General features: G+C 39.9%; 1 protein-coding gene, 1 long non-coding RNA gene and 1 pseudogene across 2 annotated transcripts in view; 2 read left to right on the top strand and 1 right to left on the bottom strand.

Moving 5' to 3' along the window:
* LOC135594794 (protein REDUCED CHLOROPLAST COVERAGE 1-like) overlaps window positions 1-12,342 on the bottom strand; it is an 87,066-nt gene extending 74,724 nt beyond the window's left edge. The window contains exons 1-13 of the mRNA XM_065085302.1: window positions 12,331-12,342; window positions 11,884-12,222; window positions 11,479-11,541; window positions 11,277-11,378; window positions 10,859-11,176; window positions 10,695-10,787; window positions 10,543-10,609; window positions 10,248-10,306; window positions 9,414-9,547; window positions 7,654-7,837; window positions 5,526-5,657; window positions 5,305-5,417; window positions 5,026-5,116 (exon numbers count right to left, since the gene is read on the bottom strand). Of these exons, the coding sequence (XP_064941374.1) occupies window positions 5,026-5,116; window positions 5,305-5,417; window positions 5,526-5,657; window positions 7,654-7,837; window positions 9,414-9,547; window positions 10,248-10,306; window positions 10,543-10,609; window positions 10,695-10,787; window positions 10,859-11,176; window positions 11,277-11,378; window positions 11,479-11,541; window positions 11,884-12,222; window positions 12,331-12,342 (1,707 nt within the window). The remainder of the gene's footprint in view (window positions 1-5,025; window positions 5,117-5,304; window positions 5,418-5,525; window positions 5,658-7,653; window positions 7,838-9,413; window positions 9,548-10,247; window positions 10,307-10,542; window positions 10,610-10,694; window positions 10,788-10,858; window positions 11,177-11,276; window positions 11,379-11,478; window positions 11,542-11,883; window positions 12,223-12,330) is intronic.
* LOC135595699 (protein REDUCED CHLOROPLAST COVERAGE 1-like) overlaps window positions 3,439-17,254 on the top strand; it is a 33,905-nt pseudogene continuing 20,089 nt past the window's right edge.
* Window positions 14,421-16,175, top strand: LOC135595682 (uncharacterized). The gene is made up of 2 exons (XR_010480600.1): window positions 14,421-14,588; window positions 15,063-16,175. It is a non-coding gene; the product is annotated as an uncharacterized LOC135595682 (long non-coding RNA).

The following is a 17,254-nucleotide window of genomic DNA, read 5'->3' as shown; positions in this document are numbered from 1 at the left end:
CGTTGTGCTTCACGATCGGCTATGAAGTTGTGGGTAGCGCCCGTGTCCACCATGGCACGGGTCGTTTGGCCATTCAGCTTGATGTCCACATACATCAGTTCACTACTTCCTGCTTTTTGTGCCTTTGTCTTTATGTTCTCCCCCACTTGACCCCGCATAGCGTTCAACAAACGCATTGCTCCCATTCGGGGTCCTTGCGACTCCTCGTCATCGCTGCTGGATTCTGAACTGCTCGAACTAGGAGCAACAGCTTTGCCTTTGTCCGATCGGGGAGGGTGGATGGAAGCCGTAAAAGCATTGAGTGCCTGTTTTTGTGGGCACTCCCTTACCATGTGCGGTCCTCCGCACAAGAAGCATCCTCCAGGTTTTGAGGCATTGCCTTTGGGGTTCGACCCTTTGTGGGAGCTCTTCTTCTTCTGTTCGCCTCCGAGCTCCGTCCCTCGAGAATGTTTTGGAGGGCGATTGCCTAAAGATTGTTTCCTTCTTGCTGGGTCTTCCGAGGAAACGAAGTCGGTGAGCCTTTCTGCAGCTGCAATTGCCCCGACCACGTCGGTAACATTCCTTCGATTCAGCTCCTGTTGAGCCCATGGTTTCAAACCATCAAGGAAGCTGAACAACTTGTCCTTCTCGGACATGTCCTGTATGTCCAGCATCAGTGCAGAAAACTGCTTCACATAGTCTCGGATGGTGGTACTTTGGCGGAGTTGTCTCAACTTCCTTCTTGCGACGAACTCTGTGTTCTCCGGTAGGAACTGAGTTCTCAACTCCCACTTCAAGTCCTCCCATGTGTCGACTCGACACCGACCTTGTTGGATCTCCTCCCAACGAGTTCGCCACCAAAGTTTCGCATCTCCATTCAGATACATCGTTGCTATGGAAACTTTGGTATCTTCAGAATCGGGCCTCGTGGCTCGGAAGTATTGTTCCATGTCGAACAGAAAGTTTTCGAGCTCCTTGGCATCCCTGGCCCCTCCGTATCCATGGGGCTCAGGTGCCCTCAAGTTTTGTGGCGGTGCAACGCGGGTGTTGCCTCCTCCCGCATTTAGCGTTCTTGTGAGCATAGCCACCTTTGCCGTGAGTTCCGCCACAACATCCTGTAAGTGCTGCACGGAGTCCTTAGTGTCATCGGACAGTCGGTCGACTAGGGCCTCGACCTTGTCGATCCTGGACTCCGCTTCCTCTTGCGAGCTCTCTACCCCAACAAGTCTTTGTTGGCCATGGTAGAGTTCCTCCATGCTCGCTTCCAGAACATCCAGGCGGGTTTCCGCCGTCGTGAGTCTCTCCTTACGACTCTTTTTCCCAGTTAGCGCACCAGATTGCGCTTCCTCCGCTCGCGGACAAGTTGTTCAGCTTGTCCGAGAAGGACAAGCTGAACAACTTGTCCTTCTCGGACATGTCCTGTATGTCCAGCATCAGTGCAGAAAACTGCTTCACATAGTCTCGGATGGTGGTACTTTGGCGGAGTTGTCTCAACTTCCTTCTTGCGACGAACTCTGTGTTCTCCGGTAGGAACTGAGTTCTCAACTCCCACTTCAAGTCCTCCCATGTGTCGACTCGACACCGACCTTGTTGGATCTCCTCCCAACGAGTTCGCCACCAAAGTTTCGCATCTCCATTCAGATACATCGTTGCTATGGAAACTTTGGTATCTTCAGAATCGGGCCTCGTGGCTCGGAAGTATTGTTCCATGTCGAACAGAAAGTTTTCGAGCTCCTTGGCATCTCTGGCCCCTCCGTATCCATGGGGCTCAGGTGCCCTCAAGTTTTGTGGCGGTGCAACGCGGGTGTTGCCTCCTCCCGCATTTAGCATTCTTGTGAGCATAGCCACCTTTGCCGTGAGTTCCGCCACAACATCCTGTAAGTGCTGCACGGAGTCCTTAGTGTCATCGGACAGTCGGTCGACTAGGGCCTCGACCTTGTCGATCCTGGACTCCGCTTCCTCTTGCGAGCTCTCTACCCCAACAAGTCTTTGTTGGCCATGGTAGAGTTCCTCCATGCTCGCTTCCAGAACATCCAGGCGGGTTTCCGCCGTCGTGAGTCTCTCCTTATGACTCTTTTTCCCAGTTAGCGCACCAGATTGCGCTTCCTCCGCTCGCGGAGAGTTGCCAACTTCTCGCTCATCCTGTTCGCTGCCACGATCCTCGTGAGCGGCTCCAACAACATGAGAGCGAGTGTGCACATGCAGCCCACCTGCGGCTGCTTGGGGCAAGGGTCCGGCCTGCCCCGTCTTGCTTGATTCGCCACGATGCTTTGCCATGGCGAAGTTGCGAAGTTCGTTCGCTGTTCGGTCGAAGAGCTTGCCCGCTCTGATACCACAATGTCACGACCTTAGCTGGAATTGCCTAAGGCGTGATGCACCCTTGCGGCCAAAGACGCGAACTTAGCTTGGGTTGCCTAAGTCACGAGTCACCCTCGTCGCAAAGACGCGAACTTAGCTTGCGTTGCCTAAGTCGCGCTTCGCCCTTGCGATCTTGCTCCGCAAGGATCAGCCACTTTGTAACCTCTCGCAGGTCCCGAAGGACCTGTAAAAGAGAAAGAAAGTTAGATCGAAAGAACGAGCAACGGAAAAGTCCCGAAGTCTCGCGAAAAGGAAAGCTTTACAAGCAATTCGACGAACACCCTGTGTGCACAAGAGAAAATAGGGAGAGGGAGAAAAACAAGGCTTTCAAGGATGAACGAACAGCTGCAAGCCCACAAACAGCCGCTCACCTGGTCCCTGGCGCAAAACCAAGTTCCCGTAAAGGTCACGTGCGAACTTGCGAAAGAGTGTTCAACGCCCGGTATATAACCGAAGCCCCATCCAGCCATGTGCCACCCGGGGGGTTCCTGGGTGCTGAGATGGCTGACATTTTGGTGAGCGGAGGCAGCACTCCGCTCACCTCCCGCGGCACGCGAAAACGGAGCCGTTTTGGGCTGTTTTGCTCGGTTCGGTGAGCGGTCGCTTTGCAACGCTGCAGCTTGTTCGAACTTACATATTTACAAGCAAAATGACCCAAAACCATGAGGAAACATGCTGTCGAGCAGCTGTACATGCGGGTGTGAGCGACGAACGGTTCGTTGAACGGAGTTGTTGCGGGTGCGCGACGACCGTTCGTGACAACAAGCTGCCGCAGGCCAACAATAGTGTGGTGTCTTAGCAGACCCGGATCCGACTTGTAGCTCTTAAGCCCCCAAGCATCGGGAGCAGCCCAAAAAGGGTGCTCCTCCCACAACCCAAAACCATTAATGGACCAAACAGGTCCGGAGCTACTGCTCCGTTCCCCGTCGTCCGACCCGTATTGGGTGGGCGCATCCTCACCCTCCATCATCGATCCAAGGGCCACGATGGGGTCCGGGGAAATTTTCGAAATACGTATTTCTACGTAGACATGGGGCGATACAGATCAGAGCAGGAGTTTTCCGATCGCGTACCCGCCTGCCTCGAGAACGTGGGACCCGTCACTGCGGTGACAATGACGCCTGCGGTGATATAGTCAGGCATGAGAGACACGAGTGGGGAGAATACGTGAATACGAGACTGAAAAAGCGATGACTGGTTTCGGGGCAGGGGACGCGGTCATAAGCTGCCAACGGCCTTTGTGATGGTTAGATCTCAGCCCTTCGTCCCTTATCATAGCCCACTCGCTGCTCCTCTCTCCTCCTCTCGCTATCCTCCCATTGCTTCCGTTTCTAATCGCCTCCTCCTCTGTCTCTCTTATCTCCAATGGCGACCTTCGCTTCTTTGTCTCAGTAGACGGGCCAAAAAGGAAGAGCAAAGCCTCTTTTCTATCGGCGGAACGAACGCTGCTCTTGTGAATTCGTGGAGCCCCTCTGTTCTTCCAGGTGCCTATTTGTTCATGAGCTTGAGAATACTGGCATCGTAGTATTCGTCGAAAGTGTTGGGTGTTGTTTATTATTGGTATTAGAACACCGCCCTCCATTCATAGAAGTTAATGGGTTGGTGTTCAATACTTTTTATTGGCTCCATTTATAGGTTAAGTGTCTGATTCATCATCAATTTCTTTCAGCAACTACATTAGCATCTTAGTACAGAGAGAAAAACTGCCCAGTAACACAAAAATATATATTTTTAAATACTATAAATAATCTGGAATACATTTTGATTTTAATTAAAGAGTGCACAAGCATCTAGTTAATATAAGTTGGTTTGTGTTGCAATTAAGTATCAAACACTAAAAGAATTCTGAAACTATGAAAATATTGTTCATAACCAATAAAAAATACCTAAAGGACACTGTTATGCAAAAACAGTATGGCCTTTGCAGCGAATTCTCATTTAACATCATGATTTTGAAGACTAGCTGGATGTAGGACATGTTTCTCAAAAAATATTTTTCTAGTACTGATACATAAAGCTTGAGTATTTTGATTATCCACATGCACAACAATTAAGAGTGAGGATCTACTTCTGTTTTCTAGGTTCAGTTGGACTCTCTTTCAAATACTTGGACAGGTTATATAGCAATAAGGCAGTATCTTCTTGAACCAGAAGCAGGGCAGACAAGGTAAAATAAATGCATGCCTATAATCAAGTGATTGGTAGCAGGCAGCAAGAGCTGTAAAAACTAAGTACAATTTGAAAAATTTTAAGTGAGTAACTTGTTAGTTGCTTGTTATAAATTAGCATAGTTTGCTCACTATATTATGTTAGACCTGATTTATTGCCAATATTTACATGAAACAATTGGCTCTATGAGTGTTAAGTTCAAAATTTATTCAGTTTACCACTAATTTAGATGCAAAAATTAAGTACAAGTTGAATTATTTCAAGTGACTAACTTGATATTTGCTATAAATTAGGTTATTCTGTTAAACTATATACTACCTAAGACCTAATTCACCACCAAAGTTAGCATGAAATTATTGGCTCTATAAATGTTGTCTTTGACATTTATTCGATCTACCACTTAAAAAATCATTCAGGTAGCAAGCGGATATATTAAACATGTAAGCCAACATGACCAAACATAAATACACAATTAGATTCTCAGAAGTATTTAAACAAGATAAAGGCTTATCAACATACCATTAAACCCAGATTCTTCCTCTTCAGGGATTCAGCATCTCTTCCTCTACCATCTTGGTTGGAATCAATGAAATCAAGGAGATCAGGCATAGGATATTCATCATTTTAGTGGAAGTAGAAAATTCAGTTGGCACATCTAGTCAATGAAAATATTAATTTTAGTGCACGAGGATGACGTTATATAGATCACGTATATCAGCAATAAGTGCAGAGTGAGCATGCTCACAGTATTTGTGACCTAAAGCATGTTAAACCTAATCACTGCAATTATTGCTGTACCTCAGGTGGCCTTTGCTGGCAATAGATGCATCAGGCTTCCGCGTACCATTTCGAGCAGCTTCTTGCTGCTCAATAGCCTTTGACTCAAAGTACTCAAGCCAGGCAGCAGCATCCTGCGAAATCAAATGGCAACTCTGTGAGTCAAGAAACTAAATCGATGCAGAATTAAGAAAAAAAAAGTTTTATTGATGTCTCTCCATATAAAGATATGCATAAATCACCTGAGTACGCAAGTCATCTGGACCAAGCTTTGCTCTAAGTATTTGTAATGTTGTTTGCTCATGTTGAACACTCAAAGGATATGCTTCCATCAAGGATAGTGCAATAGCTATCGCATGGTAACTTGCTGCGGTCTAATGTAATGTAGAAAATTAGATACATATATTATATATATACCTAATACTCTTCATATAAAAATAAAATAAGGTCTACCATCCAATGCAAAAAAATAATAATGGAACTACTTACATCAGACATTGAAAGTTAAAAGACAGTTAGTGTGAGATCATTCAATGAAATTATAAATCTGGTTTATCACAGGCAAACCTGGAAAAGATATTATCATTATACTATAAAGTTGATAGGTTTTTTATCTGCCAAAAATTAACTTTCATGTTATCATAAGAGAGCCAATCAGAGGACTAATTTGAAAAGGCAAGTTAGTATCAGAAGCTCTTTTTCTGAAAAAGAGACTGTTTTGAGACAAAAAAACCACTTCATTCCACGTACACATGCAGCTAGTGTCCATTATTTTTGTGTTCCTATGTATGTCCATCTACATCATGTCTGTGTGTGTACCATCTCCATACAAGAACACAAGAAAACAGAGATGCAATTTTTTCCCTTACATAGTTGGAAACAATTGGTGTTGGTTTTGCAATGAAATGAAAATAACAAGACGAAGATATGGGAACAAGTAAAATTTTGAAAGAGTGAGACAGAGTGTATGTGGCAGCAAAATCATGTATACAATGAAATCTCATATTTTTGCTTTAAGAAAATATATAGTTCTGAATCAAAAGATGGGAAGAAAAAAAGTGTTGACAAGCATCTTAGTGCAGTACATTGTAAAACACCTTTTAGAACAAAATCTTATATTGATATACTTGTAAGGAAAAGAGAATAATGTAAAAGGTAACAGTCAAAATCAAATCTATATTCCATAGACTATGCTTTGTGGATCCCCATCTACTTGAACTATTAAAGATGATAAAATAATGAGCTCTTCCCAATCGATAATAAAATATAAACTAGTGACTTACAAAGTGTTCGAGAAGTACCCTTGGACATATCTAGAAGATAGTCAGCTCTAATAAATATTGGAGGTGTATACAAAGTGGCAGCCTAACACTCTTAACACTTGCACATTAATTCAGTATCCGGGAGGGACAATGTACGCAGCCTTAACCCCCACAAGTAGAAAGGTATGGCTCGTACATTTCAGAGGTCACAAAGGAGCCAAACTAGATGTCCCACTAGAGTATGGATATGGAATGCATCTAGAGATATTGAACTTTTTATTTGTCAAGTAACCTGTGTTTCAAAATATAATAGAGTATCCAAAAGGGAATGCCCATTTTGAACTTGGAAATGATTGTTTTCTCATGTTGAGTAGAAAGAGGAGGTTAGAGAGAAAATAGAGTGAAGGAGTTCGCTTAGGTATTAAGCTGACTAGGTCATCCCAGATGACCTTGATATGAAAGCAATCCTTTTCTTATAGATCCCAAAACCTTTTGTACTCTACCACATGATAGATTTTAAGCTCATCTGATTTTGCTTGATGTACTTGTTCAAACCCAAACTAACAAATTAAAAAGGAATGAATTGCTGTCCCATTTTCTTATGTATAACAAATCTTGGTTGCATGACCGAGAATGGTATACTCTTGTTAGGGCAGAATAATAATGTGTGTGGCAAACTTTGGCTAATGGGTTCCAGAGATTGTCTAATGAAGCATATAACTGAACCCCTTGATAACAGGCCAATGATGCTCCTAATTTATATGGATTGCTGAAAGTCGAACCTGCTAACTTATACTGCTTTGGCAAAGCCCTCTCCCACACAGCAGAAGGTCAATAGATAAGGGGTTCTAGATCACCTAATTATCCAGGTCACTAGGTGAGCAGATTAGGGGTGAACTAGCTAGAAGTCACTCTGTAATACATGCCTTATCATCTCAAAGTAATTAATAATGTTTCTGTGGGACTTCATTAACCAATTATTGTAATAATTTATGATTTCTAACACCGAACTACAATAAGCATCAGCTGCTTATCTTAAAAGAATGTTATGACTACTTCAGAAATAAAAAGACACAAGAAGAAACAGAATTTGAGAACAAAAACAAACCTGAATGTGGTCAGGACCAAGCAACTTCTGATTGCATTTCAAAGCTTTATGAAGATATCTAAGTGCCACATGTATATTTCCCAGGCCTTCCTCCATCATAGCCACATTAATATATGTAGCAGCTGTGTTTGGATGAGATGGTCCACAAGTAAGATGCACAAGATACAACGCACGTTTCACATACCTGATTAACAAGTAACAGGAGAAAAATTAAGGGTGATGGTAAATAACATATAATGGAAGCATGGTCCTGGCTTATTATTTCCAATACAAACACCAAAACATAACAATACTAACCTGGAAAGTAAGAAGCTTAATTTTTGTTAGTTTCTGTTCTTCAACTTTTTATGCACACATTAATTTTCAGGTACGAAGTAAATATTAAAGTTAAATCTAGAAAGCCATTGTTCTCAAATTAAGCTGCATTCTTTGTGGCAAAAAAACGAAGAAAATGCCATCTTTGCATATTTTAGCTAATATGCATAATAATAGAGTAGACATAACCAAAACCATAAGACAGATATGTGTCATGGAAGCTTTAATATTAAGTTTTGCATTGGCATGTAAAAAAAAAATTCTCTGTTTAACCGGTCATATCAACCAACCCTCATGATAACACATCAAGAATATAAACCTCGGTGCTTCAAAACACAAGCTAAAAATGAGCAATGACCAAACAGAGAAAACACTCAAGACATGTCACACATGAGACTAAAATAGAACAATGGCCTTTGTCAACGGCCATAAAAATTTATTCCCCGACTAGACTGAGAAAAATGGGAGAAACTTTATGAAATTTGTCTGGTCTCTTGACAAGCCTATGACAAGAACCTATTCAATCTCCTTCCACAAGACTAAGTGTTAAAATTTTTAAGTTTCCTCTTCACCATTTGGCTAATAAATCCATGTTATAACTAATCATGTGATATTAATGGAGCTATCTTCTTTCTCCAACCAAAATTCCGATGTGTTCTTTCTCTCTCATAAGATGGTCACAGTGGACCGGAGGAACCTGAATTTTTACAATGCTGATAAGTTTGATAAACCATTTGTCACTCTTTAAGCTTTTAAAGAATAACATAAGAAAAGATATAGATGCAATTTTTTCTAAATACTTTGTTACCATGGTACTCCTACGACAAACTCTGTATGTTTAAAGCTCTATCCTTCACTAATTAATATCATAAAGCTTTCTTTGTCATAGTTAGAAGATTTACATTATTAAATAGCTTCTGACATGTAGACATTTTTTACATGTGCTGGGAAGCATGATATACAATGAACAAATTGTACAAATATCTCAATCATTGCATTCATGCTGAATAACTTACAAACTTCTTTTCAATGCTTATAGTAGAAGAAAGGCTTCTCCTTAACTTTACAAGTATTATGCTAAGAATGTTGTTTTAAGTGAAACCATCTTTTTAGTTTGGTAATCTAGAATTCAAGACTAAAATTTCTACTTTTATGTATTAATTCATCAAGATCATTTCATGCAAATAACCTAGTTAAAAATTTTTGACCGTTACCTGCCAGAAGTCTTCTTCTTTTTTTCTATCTAGAAGAGGCACTAATTCTAAGTTTATATCTCCTCGAATCCTAATATATTATACTGCAATAATATCTTATAAGACAGTACCAATGTTCAAGTCATTATAAAAACAAAAGATGGAATATCTAATAATTCAAGATATTAGAATTCCCAATCAAAAGAACACTATCTAAGATTTGATACTACAACAAATAAGAATTGAAGTTACTTTAGAGCCAATTCAGTATGTTGAAGCCTGTAGTAAAAAACAGCTAGGTCGCCGTAGCTCTTCATTGTATCTGGATGATCCAATCCAAGCTCCCTCTCATTTATGTCCAATGCCTTCTGCTGATAAGTTGTGGCCTAAAAGTTGCAATAATTTAGTATAATCCCAGCCAAAGACAGGAGCACAGGTTCAAAATTTATAACAGAAAGTTCCTAAAAGTCATCCCTAATAATTGAAGTGATATATAAAATTTTAAATAGTAAAAAACACCATATAGCATATTATAATATTCATCTTAGCGTAAGAAACCATAGTGGTAGAATACTGTTTCATGGTTTAACTCGATTCAGATCTTTGCAAAAGCCATTAAAAAACAGATAAATCCAATTAGAATTAGACATTGATCTACTAAAAGAGGACACAAGTCAGGAACACAAATGCTGTATTAAAATATTGAACTGTGGTTTATCGCTCTTTGATCTGTTTCAACCTCATGACCCACTAATGGTCCTGCATGCACTTATTCAAGGCATAAATTAGCTACCAACTAAATTTCCAACAGAATTACATGTCAATATTATGAAATATGAATTACAAAAAACGGTTTCAATCACTCGGAACATAATCACCCATGACACAAACTTTACATTACAATTCTCCAAATTTCAGATCGTTGGACTTGGCAAATTTAAATTGTCCATAATGGTGTATTTTTGACATTGGATTGGTAAAAACATAATTGATCTGCTCAATTTTACTCAAATAGACCATTTAACAAGGTTCCTTTTAAGATATCAGAAAAGAGAGAACCATGGCACATAACAGATCGTAAGATACTCCATAAGTCCATATCATAAGAACCATGGCCTTCAGTGACACAAATATCTGAAAGCTACCTAATTAAGGTCACCAGTATGGTAGAGAACAACAGCTAAAAGACTGTAGGCTCCAGCAGTCATCCGATTATAAGGACCACAGACTGCAATTAATTTTGCCAGAGCCTGCATCCAACTACACCTTCATACCAAAAGCAAATGAAAGAGAAAAAAGGTCTTTACAAAGAAGTTAACCTGTACAGTATCTTATGACGAATTACCTTTGTTCCATAGTTGACTGCGTCTTCAAGTTTTACCCTTATCAAGTGCCATTTTCGAAGACTCTAGAAGTTGTCGTGCATCTGCAGATGAGCATGCAACTTGCTGCAAAAGATTCAAAAGCACTAAGAATGTAAGATACATTATGGTAGATACCATATTTCAAATAAGACCATCTTAGCAGCTTTACCTTGTGCACAGGTACAAGGCTGATGATATCTGATTTGTCAAAGGGGAAATTTGAATCCATATCAAAGTCTCTGGGTGCCAATTCAATTCCCACCTAAGAAAATTGAACATGTAAGATGAAAGGAAAATTAAATATCATTTACAGAAATGAAAAATGATCATTACCTTGTGACATAGCCCTCTTAAAATAGCATATTTTCTTATATCATTATAGTTTGAGATTGTAAGTTCCCAGTTATATCGCTTTCTTAGAAATACTTCAAGCCATCTCCAGACTAGAAAGTGCACACGTATAGCAGAATGTGAAACATCAGAATCAGGAAGCCCAAGGAGCATGTTAAGTGTTGCAGCCATCAATATAGATAAATCTCCAGTATCAGAAACAGAAGCAATCACAGCTCGTACAACATGCTTAAAAGCCCTTACTATCATCTCATGAATACAGAGTGACTGAACATGAGACAGCTTCTCTGAAAGCTTGACCTGACAGATATTGTACATAATATTGCATTTAATATAATTAGGAAAAATACTTTGTGAAAGTAAAGATATATTCAGCCTCTTCAAGCTAAAGGTGACTCACAACTTGCCCAAGAGAGCGTATTCTTAGACCTCTTGTATGCATGAAATCAGTTAGAGTACGACCATCAACAGGTGATAGCTCCAATGACCCAAAATCTGAGACCTGAATACATGCCAAGGTACAAATAATACTCATTAACCATCATTCCATACTAAAACAGAAAATAATGAATTAAATATGAAAAAATTGTACTCAGGCATACCAACTTTGGGAGAGCAACTTCATCATAATATCTCATTGCCATCTCAGTTAATTCCTGTGGAGACTGATCATGAGAATAGATCAGCTTCTCATCTTCAAATTAATTGTAATCTTAATATATGTTTCTATGTAAGTTAAGATGATACACACACAGACAATAAATTTACATGTTATTTAGTAGTAATTGTGATATAGACAGGAATTAACTAATGATACATAGCCCAGATAAGTGTACATATGTACAACAGAACTGAAACTTTAGAATAAACAAACAAAGTTACTAATTCTGTAATAGTAAGACATGAATTTGCAACTGACAATCAACACCTGAGATAGCAGTAGAAAAATCAGAACATACACCTGAAATAAGGCATAACCTGCATATATTCATGTGACTTGTGCATACCTTCAAATGAAGTCCAGTATTAGATTCTAGCAACCTTGTATATACAGGTTCAGTCAACAAATCTTTGAGCTTGCAAGAATTCTCAGTTTCTTTGCTTTCTACCTTAGGTTCCTTGATAGGCAACTTTGTATTCTGTTTTTCATGCATCTCATCAGATGATTTCCTGTCAATGGTTAAAGTCTTTTCTTCATCAGAATCTGGTTTCTTTTTTGGGTTTTTAAGAATTTTAAGAGGCTTCCCAAGGCCTTCAACTCTTATCTCACTTTTTGTCTTCGTCGTGATTTGTTTTTTGTCATTTTCACCAACCTGTTTCTTGTCTTTGTCACCATTATTCTGATCCTGCAAAGCTTAAACAAACATCATTGCTACCCAGTGCTCTTTGCTTGGATTTACAAGAAATATACTAGTAACACTCACTACATATGCGATGTTCGGCTTCGTACATACCATCGGATACATTAAACTTCCAACTGCTGAAGCATAAGGAACCTTTTGTATTTTCTCTTTCTCCTCATCACTTGAAGGACTATGTTCCAAGCATAACTTAAAATGACTTGCAAGAGGAGAACCAATTGGCTTTGTATTGTTTATACTGAACCTTTTCAATACCTTCTCGATATATTTCTTCTATGACAATCAAATCTTCTTATACGACAACTAAACACTCTTAAATATCTGTATGAAACATTTTTCCATAACCATACATACTCTGTAATATCACTATCTAGGGCTGTAAATGGTAATAAGTTGATCACATCAACTACAGTCCTTAAAACCTCATCCCAAAACTTTTTGGGTAGCTTGGCCTATGAAAACATACATTTGATCTTTTTCATAATTATGTAATTCATAAAGATGTACCCGGAATTGTCATCTCAAGTTGGATATATATATATATATATATATATATATATATATATATATATATATATATATATATATATATATATATATATATATATATATATGTAATTCATAAACGCTTTGTCGACGCCCAAAACACACACACACTGTGGCCTGTGAATGCATGTATTATTGTTTCTGTGTACGTGTCTACTACTACTACAACAGTACAATGTACATTATAAATCCAACTTAGATTTCACATATGAAATGGCACCAAATGGGTGGATGGCAAAAGATTACATTGCTCGACAGCAAAAGATTACAGTGCTCGATGAGGGAGGAATCACAAAGCATACATACACATCTCTTCGCTTGGCTTTGGGACTACTCCACGCCAGGCAATGTCTCCTCGGCTAATCTCTACGTGACGTCGAGTATATGCCTTGCCAATGGAGTACTCATTTCTCCTCCCTATCATTCGTGATTCATGTTTTTCATCTAAATAATAATACTCGTGTGATTAGTTATCATTTGTCGTAATCAGTCGTGAGGATTTGTTTATACTAATACGAAGATAAATAATGATTTATCATATGACGTCGAATCGGAGCAGTAATAGACATATTTAATCTTACATCAATCGAAGAATAATGAAATCAAATAAAAGCTAAGAGGTCACAGTTATCAGTATATGTTGTTTGAGACTTGCATCTCTCTCTCTCTCTCTCTCTCTCTCTCTCTCGAAGAGGCAGCGGGAACCACAAGCAGAAGACATCCAAACTGCAGCAGGCTGGCATGGAGCAGACCATAATAAATGCCAATCAAACTCCATCCAAGTCCACAAAAAGGTGGATTTGCACAAATAATTCAAGAGGAAGTGTGAGCATCAGCCAACCTTGGAAAGATAAAAGCTTCGTCTCTCAAGTGCAATCCATTTACGATGATGATGACAGACAAGGCTGACTGTCATGCAGCCCCATGCATTATACTCTGATGAATCACTGAAGGACTAATGGCTATTTTTAGCTGAAGCTTACATATCAACATCACGGAATTATGGATGACAGCCAGACTTGCTGGACCAGTCACGCTGATATCATCATTCGAGTTGATCGTTTCCTCCTCACGTCACAAAATTTTTTCACTCTATTTTTTTTGTCTTCGTTATTACCGTGAAAATGGATCCCAATGTTAGATTGATATATGTATATCTGCAACTTCATAAACTAAATAAAGATATTATTACTTCGATGATCAAATTAAGTGTGAGTTAAAACCAAGAATTTAGTTTTTTTTATATACATAAGTACATATACATATGTTATATCAAGACATGAATTAAAAATGGTTACTATAATTATCGGGTAGTTTAGACTTTGATAGATCATTAGCTTAGCTTTAATCATAACACCTTGCAGATGTTGAAGAGATAGATTTTATAACTATTTTTAATTTTCTGCAACGATAAATATGGACATATTTCTTAGAAATAGGCAGCGTTTGACCCAAGTCGCCGAGGAATCGGACGCGGCTGAAGTGTATCACCGATCGGGACGGGTTTGCTTTGTATGATAGCCTTCACCTTTCGCTAAGGCCAGCGTCGATGACGACCAAAACACGTAGTCTACAGCGATAGCCACCACCTTCCCCACCTTCTATTAATTCCTCTGCTTCTTCTTCGATCCCCAACCCCCCTCTCTCTCTCTCTCTCTCTCTCTCGCTCTGTTAACTCTTTGGTTCTATCGCACACGCAACGGTGTTGGGGAGAATCACATTAATTGGTGGAGGAGAAACAGATGAAAAGAATGGTTTGGTCTCGAGAAAACGCTGTCGATGGTTGCTTAGACACTCTCAAACCGGTAATCTTTCCACTTTCTTCTGTTTCTCCTGTCGATTAATATATATAAATATTATGCATTAATTTCAAGCAAATCGACCGTGTGAGTTTCTTTGGAAACCAATCTACCTTTATCTTTCTTATTGCATACAACTTTTTCTTCTTGGATCAAACATCTTCTGCAACCATTGATCACTCGCCAAGAATGTAGGGAAATCAAAAGTACTCTTTTGTCTGTAACAGTAAGTTTATGTGACCTTCCATCGGACAAAGCATATATATAAACATATCTTTCATTGTTCACAAGTTTTGATGTAATTTAATAGTTCACAGTCTTTAAACAAAGATATATTTTGTAAGAGCACGAAATCAGATGTATTATTAAGATCGTAAAGTATATACTCCAAGTTTGGGTGTTAGATATGGTCGGAAATACAAGGCATTTAAATCAACCTATGAACGAGCTAAATGCGCTAGTTTTCTCTTCCTTTTCTAGCTTTCCCGGGACAGTGGAAGAAGAAGAAGAAGAAGAAGAAATGATGGTCATCCATCAGCGGAACCTGCGAGCGACGAGTTCGTATCGGCCCTGGCGGCCGGCATGGGTGCCAAGCTAATAGTACAAGTCTCACCGGAGGCATCCCAATCCACGGGAGCACTCGCCGCCGCAGCTCGACAAACCGGAGGCAGACTCGTCTGCATCATCCCGGAGGAGGTGTCGCTCGCTCCCACGAAGGATGTCGTCGAGGAGTCCGGCGTGGACGACGCGGTGGAGTTCAAGGTGGGCGACCCGTATCACGAGCACATCGGCTGCTCTCTGGTGGGCTGCAAGTCCGACCCGTACGCAGGCCTGCTCGAGCTGCTCCGCTTCAATCCGAGGAGTTCGGTGGCGATCGCTAACTGTCTGCGGGGAGGGAGGAGGGGCCGATAGGCGAAGATGGGATGGAGGTGACGATGATAGGGAAGATTGAGGAGGTGGGAAGGACGGGGACGACGGCAGGCGGCGTGGAACGGCGGAAGAGCGCGAAGGGATCAGGGCGGAGGAGGCCGCGCAGCAAAAGCAGATGGGTGAGGAAGATCGATGAGAGGGGAGAGGAGCACTTCTTTAGGTTACCCATTTCCCTCGAACCTGTACGCGTATCGGGTGGCGGCAGAAGTGGGTGATGCGGCCGAGAAGAAGATGATGACGGTGATGAGCCATGAAGTACTACTACTGGTTGATAGATATCTCGTATGCCTAATGCTGCACCACTTACTTCATGGAAATCTCATCATATCAACAGTTCTCGTTCATCGGATCACCTCATGTTGGATCTGATCCTCGAGGGTTTCTTATGCTATGGGTTGTGATCATACAAAGAGTGGATAGAATTCTGAACCACGAGAGATGAACATTATAAATTTCGCGTCGACTGTGTCGTCCGCTGATGGCGATCTCTCTTTGCTGATAGAATTCTACAAGAACTGAAGAGGTGCTGAAACCATTTGTATCTTCCCAAGTACGACTACCTTGAAGACATGTCAAACGTCCAGATTCATTGTTACCATGTTGATTATTTGTTATTGTTATTATTTTTTCAAATTAGAGTATTTGAGGTTATCTTAATCTTTATAGATAGAATCTTGTCCGTACAAAGCTTAAGAAGAATTAGAAACCTAATGAGAACAAAAATGACAGTAGCAATGAGAAATAAAAAAGTCTGCTAAATGTATTCTTATTAATTTTTAACTTAAATATCAATTAATAGGTCAATAAAATTAATAAATCAGTTAACCTATTAAACTTGATTCGTGATATTTCATATCGGAATCTATACTATTATCAATTTTGACTGAAGTATTTTGATCAAAGAGATGGAATCATTAATTTACCTCTTAGATCATTTGATTATTAAAGAAAAGAATAACAGCATCCTAAATGCATTGATTTAAACAAATTAGAATATACTGATTTCTGATGTTCATCGTTTCCAACTCATAATCAAGTCCATGATCAGGAATATCAGGTTTTAGAAGCAGCTAATTAAGCTTAAAATTTTCACTTTGAACATCACATCATATAAAAAAACAAGAGAAATTTCCCAACCCTATCAACGACTGAATGATTTTAATTTTGCAAGCATGAAACGCGTACACGAAAAGAATATATTACAGAAATTACAAAAATTATTTTGATGGGCAGGAAAGTCGAGGTTCACAAAATCCCATGACTTACAATGTTGTCGGCTATAAATTTCAGAATCCTCAAAAGCGGAGGCTGACTCAGACGGGAATTGAGTTTTTTTTCCCCCTTCGCATAGAATTATTCTCATACTTATTGCTTATCCTCACTCATAAAAGTATTTTTATGGTTGGATTTCTTGTTCTCTAAGTAACTTGGTTCCTATTTTCCAAAAATACAGGACCGAGGTGTCAACATTCTCGTCTGCATGAACTGTACGTAAAGACACTTGCCTTGTTGTCTTTTGTTTCTCGGAGGTAATCCTCCACATTCTACACCCTCAATAAAACGATGAATCTGAAATCTTCTTAGTCTACGAAACCCTTATTTATATTTCTGTGGAAGAAGAACAGTCTTCATCACACTTGATCATGGCGTGGGCAAGTCGACGCATGAAGAAAGCTACCACAGGAACAACACAAGACTTGACTTACTACTGCACTATACTACTACATTTCATGGACTTGCTG

Source organism: Musa acuminata, chromosome BXJ1-10 (assembly GCF_036884655.1).
Source record: "Musa acuminata AAA Group cultivar baxijiao chromosome BXJ1-10, Cavendish_Baxijiao_AAA, whole genome shotgun sequence".
Lineage (NCBI taxonomy): Eukaryota > Viridiplantae > Streptophyta > Magnoliopsida > Zingiberales > Musaceae > Musa > Musa acuminata.
This window is presented reverse-complemented; position numbering and strand designations above follow the sequence as displayed.